The 19,260-nt window shown below is 37.8% G+C and overlaps 1 protein-coding gene across 3 annotated transcripts in view; it reads left to right on the forward strand.

The window, feature by feature from the left end:
• Dcc (DCC netrin 1 receptor) overlaps nucleotides 1–19,260 on the forward strand; it is a 1,032,721-nt gene that overhangs the window by 365,948 nt on the left and 647,513 nt on the right. For all 3 annotated transcript variants that reach the window (XM_057788956.1, XM_057788957.1, XM_057788958.1), the window contains exon 2: nucleotides 14,134–14,454. In XM_057788956.1, coding sequence (XP_057644939.1) covers nucleotides 14,134–14,454 — 321 coding nt within the window. The remainder of the gene's footprint in view (nucleotides 1–14,133; nucleotides 14,455–19,260) is intronic.

Here is a 19,260-nt window from a genome sequence, read left to right on the forward strand (position 1 = left end):
TTCTGATCAGTAAGATCTCAAGAGGCAGCCAGGTAAACTCTGGTTTACCTTAAATACATCACCGCAGATACAATAAAGCATGAAGAGAAAGATACTTTCACATGCCTGTGGGATTCAACTAAATTTCAGCAAAATCCTCCTGCTGACCAAACAGCTAAAATGATGTGTAAGCCTGATCCTCATTTTAAGTGCACACTGCACAAGAGACCAGAGTTCCCCGTATGTAAGTGACTTTCATTGTCGTCACTTGTTTTCATATCAATAACATTCATTGCCTTTTCCATGCCAAAGTGAGAACACACTTTTCATAATTTCTTCTTGGCCAGACAGCAAAAGTCTTAGAAAGAAAAAATTAGTAACTGACTTCTTCAACATTGTCTAAAATTCATGCTGACTATGATTTTGAAATTGTAATCCAGACTGACATAACACAATGTAAATCTTACACAACAAAGAACAGTGTAATTAGTGTTCTCAGGGTACACAGTGAGTTCGCAGATTCTCCATCTGTGGGTAAGATGAAGTAAAAAATGAGATAGGAGAGAGCTGCGCAAGAGGAAGCAGCTATACTTCTCTGGGGTCATCGGTGATGGTAGGAAACGGTCCTCACAGATGAATTATATGGATATTTACATCATGATAGAGATCATGTGTTAAACTAAATAAACTCAGCACATTTTATGCTTCTGATTTTTTTAATATGGAAAATTGAGTTTGAATTTTCTTTTGAGGATTCAGAATAATACACAGATCCCTTAAATGGTATTAGCATTTTTCTATCCTTCAAACAAACCTGGTGTTTAGTATTTTGATGTAATTTGAACTTTTACTAGTCCTGAATTGTGATACTCAGGAGATTATTACTTTGCTTTGATTCTCACAGATTTTTACTATTTTATTATTAGAGATGATGTGAGAGAAACATATAAAAATCAAATAGGAAATATTCCTGAAAAGCAGCTTGGCAGAAATTCATTCAGAATTTAAATGATTTAAAACAAGATTAAACAACTTCAAGATGCTAAGTGCCATCTATGCGGCATCAGCTGTCACACAATCCTTTCTCTCTCTGGGGCTGTATGTTACCAAGGCATCTTCTGAGAGACTCACTGAACTGTGGCAGAGAGAGAGATTATGCCGCATTTTATAATAGGAAAATGAAAGAGCTTTTGCCTTCATCTTAAACATATTTTTATGTAAGCCAAAGAACAAAGATAATTAGGATTACTTTAAAAATATTATGAATGGCTTTTATAAGATGCTGTGAGAATAAGAGGTGTATTATATATCATTGATAATTGAAATATATTTTTCCACCAAATTCCTGCTCTGTACTATTTGGAAATTCCCTGAAAAAGGACTGTGGGATGCAGGAAATTGTGCCAGAGGAATATGTAGGTAGTCTATCATCCTAGACTAGTGACTCATGGAAGAGCCAAGGAATCTGAATGGACAGAGTAGGCATTATACATCCATAGAATGGAATGTATGAATGAACTAATCTATTGGATAATATCGCCTTTATTCATAGTCCAGAGATTCAATGTTATTTCTAAAACCTTGAAAATTGCTACATCTATTGTCTAAAAACATGGAGGATTTGGCAGAAAAGGATGCATGAAGGCAGATCAAAGTTTGGGCCCTCTTCACTATTGACATCATCATCTTCTTAGAACATGGGTCAACAGACTATATCCCAAGGTGAACCAGATGTGGCCTTTTGTCTACTTTTAATAACAACGTTTTATACATTTGAAAATATTTTATGAAAGGTCAATATTTTATACTTTATTTAGCCACTTGGTCCATTAAACCAAAATTTGTACACTGTCTAGCCATTCATAGTCAAGACTGACCACTTGTTTTCTCAAAGTGTATGAAAGAATGTTCATACATGCTTTGTTTGGTTTTGCTAGACAGTGATATTGAGAATATTTGTCAGTTGTAGTCTCCAAGATAATTACCTATTTTTGGGTTGTTTGCTTGTTTGTTTTTAGTGTGTTGATGTTCTTTAAAGTTTTATCCTAAATTATTTATGGTTTTCTCTATATATGTTTTATTTGACAATTACTTGCTAATAACTCCGAGTTAAATGTGAGCTACTAAGAATGTGTAAAATAGACAGGTGTGCTTCATTTCTGCTTTCTTGGCATCTAACTTCTCATAAAGATGAAAGTCTCAATTATATGATGTCCAATAGGGAGATGGAAGACCCAGAAGAGACAATTGAAGGGCTAAGTCTGAAGATGCTGTTTGTCAGAGTTTCTATCTCTCAACTGGCTCTAACCAATTATTTTAATTTTGTATGCTACAAATGTGATCACATTATATTGTATTCTGTTTCTAGGACTGCTGGTTGGTTCTCCGGCCCCCCAGAAACTGTATTAATTAAATCACTGCTTGGCTTATTAGCTCTAGCTTCTTATTGGCTAATTCTTACATCTTAATTTAACCCATATCTAGTAATCTGTGTATCGCCACATGGCTGTAGCTTACCGCGTAAAATTCCATCATGAGTCTGGCAGGAGCTACATGGCTTCTCTCTGACTCCATCCTCCTTTCTCCCAGCAGTCAGTTTAGTTTTCCTCACCTATCTACCCTATCAGGCCAAACCAGTTCTTTATTAACCAATGGTATTCACAGCATACAGAGGGGAATCCCACATTCTTGTCAATCACTATACATAGAAAGTTAGGTGAATGCCATCAGTGCTTCTTTTTTTTTTTTTTTTTGTCGTTTCAAAGCTCCGAGCAAGGACAGACCCTAGTTAGGAGATTTACAGGTGCTCTGTCAGCATGTCAGTGGCAGCTATCTCTGTTAAGGAAGAGAAATGAATGTTTCTCCATGCTGATGTTTGCTTCATGTATAAGACCTTTGTCATTTAAATTCACTTAGTTCACGTGCACCATGCAATACAAGTTCATCAGTCCCTTTGTGGTTTTAATTGTAAAAAGAGTTTTTATTCTCACACCCTGGGGCTAAATAAAGGTGGGGTCTTTAAGAAAATGCTGATCTCCTGGGCAGTGCAAGGCTCATTGACTTTTAATGCCAAAGCTTCTGTCCCTATTATTATCAACATAAGTTTTCATCTTTGAAGTCACCATGGTCTTTGAAGAAAAAAAATATAGCTTTTTTTTTTCTGCCCAGACAAGATATAGTAAATATCAAACAAAATGAGTGACAGTATTTTAATGAAAACTTTTGGCCTCCATTTTTGAGAAAATTGGACTTGTTATAATACAAATATTTTATCAGTTTGGGTGCCTACATCAAACATCATGCCACAGTGTCAGCCCTGAGTTCTGCTGAATGTTTAAGGGCTTCCCTGGATCTGTCAGACTTTTCAGAAATTAATCCTTCCTGTTTGTGATAGGAGTTTCCATAAGATGAACAGTTCATTTCTCATGAATCATGATAAACCATCCCATGCTTTGTCAGCAGCATGACCTCTGCAGCCTTTTATCTTCAAGAAAAAAAGAGCAGCCTCTATTTTATGGCTAATGAGGTGGGTTGTGGGTCTCTTGGCACTTCCATTAACTTCATTTCTTTGTGTCTCATTTTCAACCCACGGGAAATGTGTCACAGATTTACTGTGAAGAAATCTCTTCATAGAATAGATTTCTGTCTAAATTTGAGGGGTTTTGTACAAGCAGCAAAAGTGGGCAGATAATGTATTCCTAGACTATTATGATATACAGCTGAGTGTGTCCTAGCATTTTTGTAGCCCATATTTTCCTTTCATTGATGATTGAATTGATTCCCATCATGTAGTACTCACATAGAAGGTTAGCAAGGAATAGACCTGCCAAAACCCCAGGTCTCTTATCTACCTGGCATGAAAACTTTCTTTGGGAATTGACACTGCTTTTATTTTCATATAAATTGCATAACTCACTTTGGTGATTTGCTTAGAGTTATTAGCGACTCTTTTCTTTTATCAGTTACTGAATCTTAAATCACCATGAACTCTACCTGCCCAATGAGTCCTATATCTGGTCATTCCTTACTATTTCTACTGCAATAGCTTAGACCAAATCCCAGCATTTCACGTCTGTGGTAGAGGAGTAACCACTTTGCCAATCTTCTTTGCTTCTCAAAACAGCAACAACTGAGGTACTTTTAAAACAAGATCCCTCAAATCTGGATCTATTAAATTTTGGAGTCTGGGTAATTCATTCTTGGGGATATTTATTTGTTATGTTGTAAGATGTGACACAGTGTCCTTGGACTCTACCCACTAAATGCCAGGAGCAATCTTCCTGGATAAGAACCAAAAATGTTTCCAGACATTGCCAAATGTTTCTATAAGAGCTGCTGCTGGTGCTACTGTAAAACAAAGGTAACCAATTGGGGGACTCTTTTCTCCAGCTCTCTCCATTCCTTAGTTGTGTGTAGGTTTAGGACTGACCACACAAGATTCTTGTGTTCCATGTTATTGTGTTAGTTGGTGTTGTCCCTTGTTCAGGTTCTATATAAGCAGCCATATTTATGAGATTTTTGTGAATGTAGTTGCTCTGTCATTTCTAGAGATGAAATTTCATATCCAATTACCCTATTTTTCTAACTTACAATCTTCCACTTTCCTCCCCAAGCCTTAAGTGCTGGAGTTGTATATTAGGGAATTAAGTTGGGATGGAATGCCACATGCTCACTTATTCTCTGCATTTTGATCACTTGTGGTTTTCTATAATGATATCTCTGCTACAAGGGGATGTTTCCCTGAAATGTGCCGCCCAAATGGTTAACTAATACCAAATGGTCAGTCCTGAATAAAATATCTATAAAAATAATCTGATAGGACTGAGTAAGGCATATTTACCTATTTTTGGAAAATATGTATGTAACAACAACTTAAGAAAAACACAGGTTGTAGTTGTTAGTTTTTTACTCTTTTACTGCTTGGGTGCTTTACTCTTTTGGCTTTTGGGAAAGGGGCTCACCAACCAGCCACCAAATAAATCACACAGGGATTTATTCTTACTTATTAATACCCAGTTTTAGCTTGACTTGTTTCTTGCCAGCTTTTCTTTCTTTTTTTTTTTTTTTTTGTTTTGTTTTTGTTTTTCGAGACAGGGTTTTTCTGTGGTTTTGGAGCCTGTCCTGGAACTAGCTCTTGTAGACCAGGCTGGTCTCGAACTCACAGAGATCCGCCTGCCTCTGCCTCCCAAGTGCTGGGATTAAAGGCATGCGCCACCACCGCCCGGCTTTGCCAGCTTTTCTTAAACTAAATTATCCCCAACTACTTTTTGCCTCAGGGCTTTTTTTCTTTTCTTACTTCTGTATTTCTGACTTTCATTCTACCTCCATTGCTGACTGGGGGACTGGGTGGCTGGCCACTAATGTCCTCTTCTCTTCCCAGATTTCTCCTCTTATTTATGCTCTCTACCTGCCTGTTTCACCTATTTTTTTCTCCTGCCTCACTATTGGTTCTTTATTAAACACATCAGGTGTTTTAGATAAACAAAGAATCACAGCTTCGCAGAGTTAAGTAAATGCAGCAAAAACAAAAGCAACACACCTTAACATTCCAGAACAAGTCATAAATCTAAGAACAAAGGGAAGGGTGCATGGGAAGGACTGGAGAAAAGCAGGGGAGGAGTGAAATGATGTAATTATGTTCGATCTCAAAAACAAACAGGAAAATAAGAGAACGTATTTCCGTGATCCAGTCACCATATTTGCACACACATAAGCTGCCATTCCTCCTACTTTGAGACAGATAGATGAGCAATGCAAAGGGAGAAAAAGATAACTTACATTTTACCACAGTGGGAGTGAAATTTCAAACACAGGGCAGATTAAGCAGGACATCAAAGTTTCCCTTTTAAGTGTTAATGTTGCACGATTCTTGGAAATGATAACCTAGATGTCAGGCTATGCTACCTGTTGAACAGAAAGAAAAAAATAATTCCATTATAATTTCTCCAGTATCACACAGCAAAATTGAGCTGAGACTTAAGAGGTTTGGCCCTGGAAGCAGAAAAGGGCTGAGAAAGTTACTCCCCACTCCCAAGTGGCTCTTATCATTTTTCTTCACCATTGGATTTAGCCAGAGGACACTGAGAGAGTCGCCTCGGGCACACTTTTTGCCCTATGGAAGCCTCAGATCTGCACAAAGCTTCCTCTGCTATGCAGAAGACGTCCTGTGCTCTGAATTTCTGATGTGGAGCCTCTGTATGGGTTCACTGAAAGATTTTTGCCGGGGCAGTTGCTTTTGAACTACACATCTTGTGTTTCTATTTCTGAGCTTTGTTCCTGTCTTGTAAAGGAAAAAAGAAATTAGGGCCCACCATGAGAGGAGCAAACGAGGTTCAGCAACCTTTCTGGTGAGGTATATGCTCTTGTTACATTGTGTCAGTGAACTTCCCAACACTGAAATCACTCGCTGATTCAATCACGGTAGCATTCCAACGGCTGTCTTCTCTATGGCTCTTGGACTAGTAAATGGAACCATAGAAATCCATAGACTGTTTGATTACTTTCATTATATGCTAAGAAAAGAATTTTATAGATGGCAGACTGGCCTGATAAAATATAGTATATCGAGGTCTAGCTAAACTTCAGTTTCCTGGGCAGGCATATAGATCTCTTGTGTAGTGTACAGAAAGCTCTGGGTTTAAAACTGCTGCACTTTGGGACTTTAGAGATGATGGCTCAATGGTTAAGAGCAAAAGCTGCTAGTCTAGAGGACCCAGATCTGATTCCTAGCACTGATGTGACGGTTCACAACCATTTCAGCCATTTTTTATTTTATTTTATTTTTTCAGACAGGGTTTCTCTGTGTAACAATCTCTGATAGCCCTGGGACTCACTTTGTAGACCAGGCTGCCATCAAACTCACATAGCTCTTCCTGTGTCCGTCTCCTGGGTGCTGGGATTCCAGGCATGTGCCGCTACCTCCCAAGTTTATTCTTTCATTTTTTGAAGGCCTTAAAGTTTGTTGTTGTTGTTGTTTGTTTCTTTCTTTGTTTGTTTATGTACAAAGACTAGCATAGTCTTTCTCACTGGGTAGATGGTCTTCAACAGTCCACTCCAAGTCACTTCGTCCAGCTGTCTGAAGCCCTCTGTCCTTTGTTGGCTGACGGCAACCCTGAAGGTACATGTTCAGTCTGTATTTCTCATTGAGACTATGGCAGTTAGAGCAGACCGGGCACGAGTGAGAACGATGGAGCACCTGGCAGAACTTCTGTGGCTGACTCCAATACAGTTGCTGGTGACCCATTTTGCCTTCACATGACTAAGGAGGAAAAAGCTCACAACCACTTGTAATCCAGGGAATCTGACACTTTCTTCTGACTTCCAAAGGCACCAGGCATCCAAGTGGTACCCAGACATACATACAGGGAAAACAGCCATAAAAATAAATAAAATAAAATAAGATATAAATATAAATAATAAAAGAACACACAAAATATACAAAATAAATTTGATCTTTGAATAAGAAAAAATAACATTTTTCTGTAATTAACCTACCAATATTTGTTTCACCCAAGTGTTTAGGACATATTTATTATACTAAAGATATATTTATATATAAATATACATATAATAGAATATATTTACTTATATATTTATCTACATATAATTTGTATCTTTAACTTTGTAAAGTAAATCCAGCACTCTAATGACAGAAAATTTTATTCCTTTAAACTTTTCATCTAAATTTTTGTCCAATCTTCATTTCAATAATTCTTTATTAAAATATACTTGTTTTTCTTTCAGGAACATATTTTTGCATTGTTTATATTCAGGGATAAATACCATATATCTAGTCCGTCTTGATTTCTCTTTCTTAGGTTGTCGAGCAATGAAATCTATTAGTCTCTTTCAAGGGCTAGAATGAGTACAGTCTTTCCAACAGGTGACCACGTACTCTGAATATTATTTATACTAAGCTTCACATGGACATACAAAATGCTATTACTATCATGACACAGAACCAGATCTCACTGTCAAGTGTGCACAGAAGCCGATACTGTGGTACTGATTTTGCTGTTACCATTGTTTTATAAAAAGAAACCTTCATTCCAACTTCCAACGACGATTTTTCTTTTCTGAAAAATGAGTTGAGCTATTTAGGTATGTAAAATCCGCCCACAGATAGCCAGGCCTTCTTTGGATTCACTTCTATAAGCTTCACTCGCACTGGGTCTTTGGTGGGTTCACACCTCTTCTGTCTGAAAAGCCAGACTTTATTCTTGGGATAGTATGAAGTTCACAGAATGCATCCTCAAACCGCACAAGAGGCAAGTCGTTGTCTTGACACTAGATTGCACTAATAGACAAATTTTCCAGTTAAATGTCTGATGCCCCAATGTTCTAGAAAACTAGAATCGCACTGCTGAGTTAGGATGAATCAAATAAAGAGGGAGGGTCTCACAAAATATCTCTTTAACCAAAGCTCGTTGTGGAAGATGCTCGTTCAAAAGATGCATGTCATAGTTTTTCATGTGGCTATTCCATGGAACATGCTTATTGTCCAAAGCAGGAATTTTTATTCTATTTCACAGAGTGGAATGTTTTGTTGTCTGTTTATTTGACTTCTAGTGGAGGAGGGCAGCAGAGTTCTGGTTGTAATAAAGGATGCCCTGTCCTAACACTGTAAACACTGGTCTCTGTCTTGGCTCTTTCCCTATCTTTCTTCAGTCTCGTAAAGAGAAGTTAAATAGACAAAACGCTTGTTGAAAGAGTTGGCCGATTATTTGCCCTTTTAAGATAATTCCCCCAAACTTTCATTTTCTTGCCCAGAAAAAGAAATGTCTACAATTATAAAATTAAAAAAAATATATCTAAATATATAAAATCATGATCAGGTTGTCAGAGGAACACCTGAATTCTCTGGCTTTAGTTTGGGTCTGCGCATGATTGTGAACAAGGTTCTTAAGCTTTAGTACAAGAGAATCCCTTGAAAGGGCTGCCAAACACAGGCTGATTGGCTGTTCTTTTATCACTGTTGATTGACAGGCCTGTGCAGTTGCCTAGAATGATATTTTTACCATGTTCCCATGTGAGGTTGATTTTGCTAGTATGAATTCTTTTCCAGAGTTTACATTTTTATCTACTGAACCCCATGATATTCATGTATGCTTAGGAATCCTGTTCATTTCTTCATTTTATTATAATGGTTCTGTTCCCTGACCCCATTTCCTAGCCTCTGAAGCATTTTAAGATTTTCTCAGAACTAAATACCTGAGTTACAGCTGCACACATCCACGATGTCTAAGTGTTGCAAAGAAAATTGTATCCTCCACAGAATTATTTTAATTTCAGTTGACATAGATTTCTTTGTCTTAAAGGAGAGGGGTTGGTACCAGGGTTATCTGGCATAGTTCTGAGGACGTGGACCCTATCAAAACTTTTGAGCATCTCAACGTATATATGATTTAAAATAGATGGAATTATGCATAGCAGGTTCTGAGGGGACTTGTGTGACATTGTCTAATCTCGGGCTCTTTCAGGAAATGTCTTTCATGTCCGTGCTACTTTTCATCCTTGTCTTTAACATTTCATTGTCTTAACGACAAGATTTATACTGTGGACTCAGAACGGGATTTCTGAATCTGCAGGGAGCAATGTTTGATATTGTAGATAAAATGTCATACCTCAAACTCCATTCTAGGTTAGACTGCCCCCGTGGCTCACTGGGCTTTGAAATGAGCAAGAATATGGTAAGGAGATAAAACACAAAGGGACATGAATTTATAGAAACAGATTTTACACTTGACTATTTGGAGGAGTTTCTAAAAATGGGTTAAAGGCAAGCTCTTCCTCTAGATATTCACTATGGCTTGGGAGCTTTTGGTGCTTGTAGTGAATGTTTTCTTGTTGAAAATAAATACCTGCCTCCCACCCCCAACAAAAACAGAAGACAAAAGAATTAAGGAGGAATAATTCATTTTGGCTCAGAGTTCAGAGGAATTTAGAATCCATCATGGTGAGGGAGGGCATGGTGGCAGGACTGGCCTGGCTTGGTCCGTGTTGCTGAGAAAGAATAATGGAGATGCAGGTGCTCATCAGATTTCCCTTTTAGTTAGTTTGTGCCCCTTGTCAAAGGGATATTCCCAAACATACACACATTGGTTCTACCCTCCTCTGTTAATTCTCCTAGGGAACAATCAGAAAGACACACTAACATGTTTATTCCTTTGTGAATTTGATTCAGGCAAGGCAGACTGTGAAGATTAACTATCAAAAAAAAATTTATTTCTGTCCTAGGGATTTTATGGCTGTAATGAGACGACTTTCACAATGACTGCAGCAACTATTTTTTTAAAAAAAGCATTTAATTGAGGTGTCTTACATTTTCAGAGTTTTAGTCCATTATCATCATAGTTCAATATGGTGGCCTGCAGGCAGACATGGTGCTGGCACAAAGACTGAGTACAGCTCAAATTATAATTGATCTTAATAATAAAAATCCAGAGTCAGATATCGGGGTAAATGCTGAAAGATCAGAGAAACAGAACAATCCCATCCACCTCTTACTTTACTAACTTCTCAGATGAAAAAGGGTATCTTCTATCTCTGTCCAGCTATATTCCTTCCTGTCTCCACCTCCCTAGTGCTGAAATTAAAGATATGTGACTCCTAAATATTATGATTAAAGATGTGAGCCACCACCTCCTGACTCTATTTATCTTTGAGACTGGATCAGTCTAGTGTAGCCTAGGGTAGCCTTGAACTCACAGAGACCCACCTGCCTCTGCACCCCAAGTACTGGGATTAAAGGTGTATTACACCACTGCCTGGCCTCTATTGCTAACTAGTGTGGAATATAACTAACTCCAAACTCTGATCTTCAGGCAAACTTGGTTAGATCACAAACAAAATATCACCACAGCTGAGACATCTTGACCAACAAGCAACAGGAAGTGGTCTGTCTCACTGGACATGACGAGCATATATGAGAACTCAAGGCCCACATCCACAAGGTCACACTCTCTCCAATAAGACAGACAGGGTGCAAGAACAGGAAGCTGAGAACTCCCATTTCAACTTTAAACACAAAGGAAACCAGAAGGAAGGGGAGGCTGTAAGTTTTCAGAGCCCATGCCCAGTAACGTATTTCCTCTAGCAAGACCACATCTCTTGAATTCCCCAGGGATCACCGTCAGATATGGACCAAGTGTTCAAATACCAAAGACAATAAGAGACTTTAAACCATCACAGCTAGCAAGGGTAATGGATGCGGTCCAAATTGCTTTTGAAGACCCTTATATTGCACTACATCCAGCAACAGGAGGGCTCGTAGGTTTCTCATGCTTGGAACTGGGAATTTTGTCCGATAGGGCATGGCTTGTAATGGAGGTACCACTATCACATGTCACATGACTCCACGAGTATGCATATATACACATATGCATGTATACACACTATATATACACATTACAAAGTTGATTTTTAAAATATTATGTTTCCATGGTATCTCCAAATATTCTCAGTGTTATTTATTTTTCTTCCTTCTCTCTCCCCTTGTATTATCTTCCTATCTCCCCAGGTAAAGGCTCCACCTCCATTTTCCAAACTGGTAATAGAGAAGGAGAATTTGTTCATATACATCAAAGTCAATAAATGATACAGTAACAGATTATTTTTAGACATATCAAGTGCTTCATAAGAGGTCAGAGACAGTTTGTTCTTCATATTATCTGCAACTTTGACATTAAAGTCATTTGTCATTTCTCAAATACGTCTTTTTACTTGGGTCTGTCTTTTCTAAAATATTAAGTAATGCGAGTTCTCGAAGTTAAGGAGATTTCATTTATTTCAAGGCCATATATTTAAAGTATAATTGTTATAGAGAGAATTTAAAAAGCTCAAATTACCAACGAGCAGCAAGGGTAATTGTGTCATAGAAAAATTAATCTTTATTTAACTTTCCTAAACCATGCACTCACAGCATTGAAAACTGTCATAACCTTCCTGTTTCACAGTAAGTAGATTATTTATTTGTGATAATGGGCACATATGCTCATTAGCATGCTGTCATAAACAGCTGTGCTAAATGTATTATGTGCTCTGTGACATAAATAATGTACTCAGCATGAGGTTGAGTTTAAAATATAGGCCCCGGGTAGAACAAAAATGCAATAAATGTTTTTTTAATATAGTTGCCTAGTCTTGCATTGTGAATTTATTTCTTCTGTTTTAATGCTACTTAAATGGAAATTGTGGACATTATTCTGATGAAGCATCTTGACATTCAATAACATTAGAATTTTTTTATGCTTTCTTGCCCTTAGTGCAGCTTCAGCCAGGTATTTCCAACTAGGTTTTTTCTGACAAATAAGAAAGGTGTATTTAATTTAAAATCTATCTGCATCTCAGTACCCTTAGTAAGTTCCATTGGCAGATGTCTTCAATACACTCCTGTGCCAATCCCTTGCAAAATGGGAACTGAACTGAAAGTACCCTGTTTCAGTGACTAGTTCTCTTTTATATGTGAAGGACATGAGTTCTGAGGATGTACATGTAGAATTCCACGTATTTAAGTGATATAGAATCGACAAGAAGCAAAATATTCAGACTCTCAATCAGATACACTTTCCACTCAAGAAATAGGCTGCTTCACTATAATTGGCCCAGTTATGTAAATATGGAACTGTATGAGAAGGCTCTCTAGTTGGCATGGACAGGATCAGATTGGAGCCATTAAGGTCCTTTACCTCTATCATTTAGCATTACTATAATTTTATAATCAATATTAGTTTGAGCAAAACAAAGCTGTAGATGCTTTCTTTGCATTGGAAGACTAGTTGCAAGGAGTTAGTGTCTGATCAGAAGTGGTAAGATCACTGGGAATAGATCACTGGGAATGCCAATGACATAATGTCCATCATTAGAAATACTGGCTGTGTGCACTAAAAACCCTGGAAGGAAACAGCTGCAGCACCTGCATTTCCCTGGAAATCAGGAATAATTATGATCATGAGAGCCAACATAGGTCAGCCCGTGATGAGAATATCGATTATATTAATTTAGATATTTGCCGCTTAGATAATAGAAAGCTGATAAGATTCCACAAAACTACCAACGGTGTTCCGGATAAATTAAAAAAGCCAGAGAACCCGAGGCTGCCAACGTGCAAAGAATAAAAGCTTGATTTAAAGGTGTTTTTATGAAATTAAATGCAACTTCAAATGAATAAAGGACACTTACAAGAAACTTATCCCCACATGTATGTTTTCATGAAGTGTGGTTCAGGAGAAAGTGGGATTCGATGGCGGGAAAAGAGTTCAGTTTTGCTTTAACAAAGATCCCATTTACAAAAGAAAATACTGGGGAAGATTGTAGAACCGTTAGAATATAGATTACTCAAAATTAAAAAAATGTCTTGACTTGAAAGACTTGATACACACTGTGCAAATGACCTCCTGAACACTTGCCAAGGTCTTTGATTTATCAATCTGAGTACTAGTAATTACTATACTGCTAGTCTTCTTTAGGTATGGCTGCTCCATCCCCTCAGGAATTTTAAATACTATTTTAATCCTTCTGTTGACTGCTTATGTTTGTTTACAAATCAACTGAAGTACTCTCTTAGCTAAGCCCACAAGAAACTCCTGGAAAGAGATAGAGATACTTTGGGGGTTTTAGGCAGTAGCCTTATGACTTTGTTGGGCGGGTGAGATATGTATGCTTAATCCCCCTGATGTCTATTCTAAATAACTTTGTCAACACCACTGGTTTTAATTTTGTAAAATAAAATGGGTAGACTTAAAAATGCCAAGAAATGCTAAAATGCAGATAACGGGATTAATCAAGTCTCACAAATCTTAGCTGTCACACTACTGACTGATGAAACTTAAAAGTGTCTGTTTTTATAAGGAAAATACTCATTTTAACTGTATAAATTTTCAAATAATCATGGATGTAATAATATTTTATCCATAAATTATGAATTATTATTTTATTAGTAATATTTTCTGGGCCAGTTGCTTCATTAATTGGTGCTCACATAAATATTATTTTTTTGTTTCAGACAGTATTCATGATCTGATATTTATCAATACGTATAGCTAAAAAGAGAGGCTTCTTTTTGAAAAATAAGTTTTGAAAGGAAATGTTGAAGAAATCCATATTGAAATTTCTCAGAATGTGCGAATTCATTTCTCTTCTGCTCTCTTATTCCAGGTTTTCAAATCAAACCTTTCACGTCTCTTCGTTTTGTGTCTGAACCTTCTGATGCTGTCACAATGCGGGGTGGGAATGTCCTGCTCAACTGCTCCGCAGAGTCCGACCGAGGAGTTCCCGTCATTAAGTGGAGGAAAGATGGCCTCATTCTAGCCTTGGGCATGGATGACAGGAAGCAGCAACTCCCCAATGGGTCTCTGTTGATCCAGAACATACTTCATTCAAGGCACCATAAGCCAGACGAAGGACTTTACCAGTGTGAGGCATCCTTGGGAGATGCTGGCTCAATTATTAGCCGTATAGCGAAAGTTGCTGTAGCAGGTATGTAGATATTTTTCCTTTCTCCTACTTATCTTTTCTATCCTTTTTAGGAGTAAGCAATAAATAATCCTTGTAAAGGCAATGCATTGCCTTTACAAGGATTATTTTATTTTAATTTAAATAAAATAGTTACATAAGTTGTCGGATGGTAGTTCATGATTATATCAGGCTAGCTTCACATAGTTATTTGTGTGGTGAAAACAAATGAAATGACTTTTTTAGCAATGGGGAAACACACAATAAAATCATAGTTTTGGCCACCTTCCTGAGTCTAGAATATGCATTTCTTCTTCTAATTAATACTTTCCCCAATGTCACATAGACCCCCTCCCATCATTTCTCACCCATCTATCCCATCAAGCTTCTGGTAATTATCCTTCCATTTTCTGTAAGTGTGTAAAGGCAATCATTTAGATTTCACATGTATGGAATCTAAAAGCATGTGTTATTTGTTTTTTTCCACTTATTCTTTTAGTATAATATGTTTTAGCCTCAGAAACATTGCTAAAATGCCAGATTTTAATGGATTAATGGCATTCCATTAGGTATTCCACAGGTTCTTTACCTACTCATCTGCTGATGGTCACATAGGTTGATGTTGTGGCTAGTATTACAGGAGGCTTGGGATTACCAACATCCACTTTCCACTTCTTCCTTAGGAGATATGGACCCAGTGACATGCATATAATATCTTATGCTGCACCAACTTTTAGTTTTCTGTGAAATTTATCCATAATGACCATATTTTAGTTTTTCTACCAACAGCATACATTTGTAAGCAAAATAAAAGAGGACTAAATGACTCATATCTCAGGGTTTTTTATTAACTTTCCTTTTTCAATTAACATAGAAAACAGCTGGTACGTTTCAGAAATATGAACAGCTTTGGGTGATTTGCTTTCAGAACAGGGCTGATTCCTGAAGATTCATTGATTACATGAAGGGGTGGACATTTTATTAATAAAATATTAGGAAAATTACAACCTAATCAATTCTATTTTACAAAGTCAATGGTGTTAAACTTTTGTAAAACTTGATGCTTCAAGCCCTGACAGCAATATATTTTATTTTAATCACAGCATCCTAATCCATAATATAGACCTCAAGTGAGAAATAAAAATGTTCCATTAGTGCTTTCAAATGCAGCTAGCTCCCTTATCGACATGTCAGCTCAGTGTCTAAGGATAAGAAAGACACGTTGCTTTTTGTCTGTGAACCTCAAAAAGAAAAATGCTCATGACGAGTCCCATGAGCATTTTTTTCTTTTCTTTTTTTTCTTTTTTTTTTTTTTCTTTTTTGGTTTTTCGAGACAGGGTTTCTCTATAGCTTTGGTGCCTGTCCTGGAACTAGCTCTTGTAGACCAGGCTGGCCTTGAAGTCCCAGAGATCCACCTGCCTCTGCCTCCCAAGTGCTGGGATTAAAGGCATGTGCCACCACTGCCCGGTTCCCATGAGCATTTTCTGTGGGGATCTTTGTTTATTACTGTTTTCTGTAATGACCTAACTTAAATTTTGACAACGATGTATTATTATACATGCTTATGTTTTTGTGTATAGGTAAAATAAATTTATAGACAATTTGATATGAACATCAAATACAACAAACAAAATGAAATTAATTTAATCAAATGATTAAGCATATCTGAGAACTATTTCCAATGTTAATCTTTTATTTTCACTTTTAAAAAGCAAACATAGTAATGAAAAGGGGGTTATAGCCGTTTCATTCTGTCCTAGATGTCATCTCGTCTAGATGCAGCCTGAAAGGTGAGTCTCAACAAGGACTCATTTTTCTAAATAACACTAAAGGAGAGTTAATCAGGACCCCACATATTACCAAACTCCTACTCTTTTCTCTCTCTCTCTCTCTCTCTCTCTCTCTCTCTCTCTCTCTCTCCACATCTACACACACACACACACACACACACACGCAGGCACGCACACTCAATTTCTCTCAGTTATGGATAGATATGATGTGAAGCTATGAGGAAATGGATTCCACACTCAGTCTGACTTCCTGCCATGTTTGTTGACTTCTTTCTTACACCAAGGACTCTTAGAATCAATGGTTTCTAGCTTCTCAGAATGATCATGTTGCAATTCTGGCTCTTAAGTTGCTAGCATTCTGAGGTTTACCCTTTGAGGGGGGTATTAGTGCCTCAAAGTGGAGAAAACAGTGAGCTGAAACTTGTTTCTTGTTATATGGAAATAGTCCACAGGTGGACCTGGAAGGGGCCGCGAGGCAGCCAAATGCTGCTGACTCTCTAATCTCGGAAGACTCGCTTCTAGAACTGTGAAAACAGAATTACTATCATATATAGACTACTCACTTTAAAGTATTTTATTCTAGAAAACTAAAGCAGACTCATCCACATCAGTTGCACCAGGCTTTCTCTCAGCTAACGTTTTTTTTTTTGTTGTTGTTGTTGTTTTCTTTTCTTTTTCTTTTTCTTCTGTGTAGTGCCCTCATTATCAGTAGAATGGCCAGCCATTCTGATTTGCCCTGGACGGACATGAGCATGGCATTTGGCAGTCTTATATTTCAGGAAACCTTGTAGTAGTCAGGCAGAACTGAGATGTTTGATCATCATACTTAAAGGCAACCCTGCCTGAATTAGTAATGACAACGTAAGGAAGTGGTTCTCAACCTTCCTAATGCTACAACCCTTTAATACAGTTCCTCACGCTGTGGTGACTCCCAACAATAAAATTATTTGATTGCTTCTTCTTAACTGTATTTTGCTATTTTGAGTTATAATGTAACTATCTGATGTGTAGTATTTCTGATATGTGACCCTGTGAAATGACCTTTAAACCCCCCAAAGGGGTCATTGTAGCACACATTGTAAAAACCCAGAGAGACAGATATTGGTGTTCAACCTGGAAGCCAGAAAAGCAAGGCAGCTAAGCCATAGAGAAGTCTTACCTCTTCCAAGGCTGGTTGACCATGGACTAAAGAAGACAGTCTGTCTTTTCTCTCATTTTACATCCCCTATAGTGCTGGGATTAAGGGCACATGGCTACCAAGTATGGAATTAAAGCTGTAGGCCAACACCACCTGGATTTATTTCTGCATTGATCTTGTGTAGCCCAGGGTGGCCTTCAATTCACAAAGATCCACCTGACTTTGTCTGCCAAATAGTGGGATTAAAGGTGTGTGCCACCACTGCCTGACCTCTAGTGGCTTTATCTTTATCTCTGGTCTTCAGCAAGATTTATTTATCAAAATACAAATAATATATACTCCTACAGTTTGAGAACCCCTGTCCTCGGAAGACAGGTGGGGAGATATCCCGATTGTGAATAGCAAGGTTTAAGCTATCTGGAGCTGGTGAGGGATGAGTGTCGGGAATTTGATTGATGCATACAAAGGATAGGGAGTATGGAAATTTAATTGTAATTGTGATTAATTAAGAGAAGCATGTGGGATAGGTACTGAAGAGTAGGGAAAGGTTTTATGGCTGAGAGGGGCTTGCTTGACTTTCTGTAGCTTATATGTTTTTGGCCTCATGGGTCCTAACCATCATCACTCCAGGGGCCAAAGCAGCTCTGCTGATAGGAATGAATCAGGTTGGCATTTTGATGCCCTGTTACAAAAGGCAGCTTTATCTGTACTGCTAGTGAAAATGCCCTGAATGCTGCAAAGTCTGTGTTCCTGCGATTCAGGTTGAGGTTTATGTTTTCTCTGTTTCAGTAGTGAAATGAGGAATGATTCCTTCGCTGTGAGATATTAAAATAAAGTGGCTTTGACTTTAGTATTCTGTGGAAGGGGAGGCTCAGGGATACAGTCATTGAGTTGTAGTCTAATATCAGATTGTATCATTTCAAGGCAATAAGGTTCTTCACAGCATTTTAAACACTTGTCATGCTATTTGGCAACACAGAATACATCAATGTTATGTCTGTGGAGGTTAAGATTGCCAAAAAACTAGAATTCACAAAGGGCATATATCTTCCTTGCAATAAAGACCATGGTCCTGATTTAATCTTATTTTTTAAAGCATTAGTAATCAATAAATTGGTTACTACTGAAAGGTAGCAGTCAGCTTAGTCTGGGTAAGAAACAAAACAAAACACAGCTCTTGTGTACCCTCAGGAACAGTGTAAAGCCCATGAATGCAATGCCCCTCTTGCGGTTTGACTTTCTCAAAGTGTATATATATATATATATATATATATATATATATATATATATAAAGAAAAAGCGGCAAAGGAAAACAGTCTTTGATCAGTCAGAGCACTTTATGCAGTTATCTTGCCATGCGCCATTCACTCTGGTTCCAGGAACCTCTCAAGTGCTCTTTAAATTCTGAGTACACACTTCGCTGGAGAGGGAAAGACAGTAGGAAGATAAATGGGGACACAATCCCAGGCAATATCTTTACAAAGGTTGCAATGTAACAAGTTAATGAAAAGTGGTGAGTTTTGTTGTTGCTGTGTGTATGTGTGTGTGTTTTAATTTTGAGTTCCATTAGGAAAACCTGATGGACTCTCAAATCTCCATCTGAAAGTAACTTGACTGGCATTGACTTTGACTGGGGAATGTCATGTTTATCCTAACTGTTCTAACTTAAGAGAGTGCAGTCTTCCTTTGCTATGCCTACCTCTGTGTAGCGGGAAAGTTGAGCTTGAGGAGAGAAGAAGGGCTGCCTATTATTTTCTATCACAGTGTCCAGATTCTACCCAAAGCATCCATCGTGATTACTTGTAGACATGGATCCTACCAGGGTGACATTGGGCATTTGCTGCATCGGGGGAGTTTTGTTCCCATCATACTCTTCTTCCTTCCCTCTTCTTTCCTTTGCCT

This window comes from Chionomys nivalis, chromosome 14 (assembly GCF_950005125.1).
Source record: "Chionomys nivalis chromosome 14, mChiNiv1.1, whole genome shotgun sequence".
Classification (NCBI taxonomy): Eukaryota; Metazoa; Chordata; class Mammalia; order Rodentia; family Cricetidae; genus Chionomys; species Chionomys nivalis.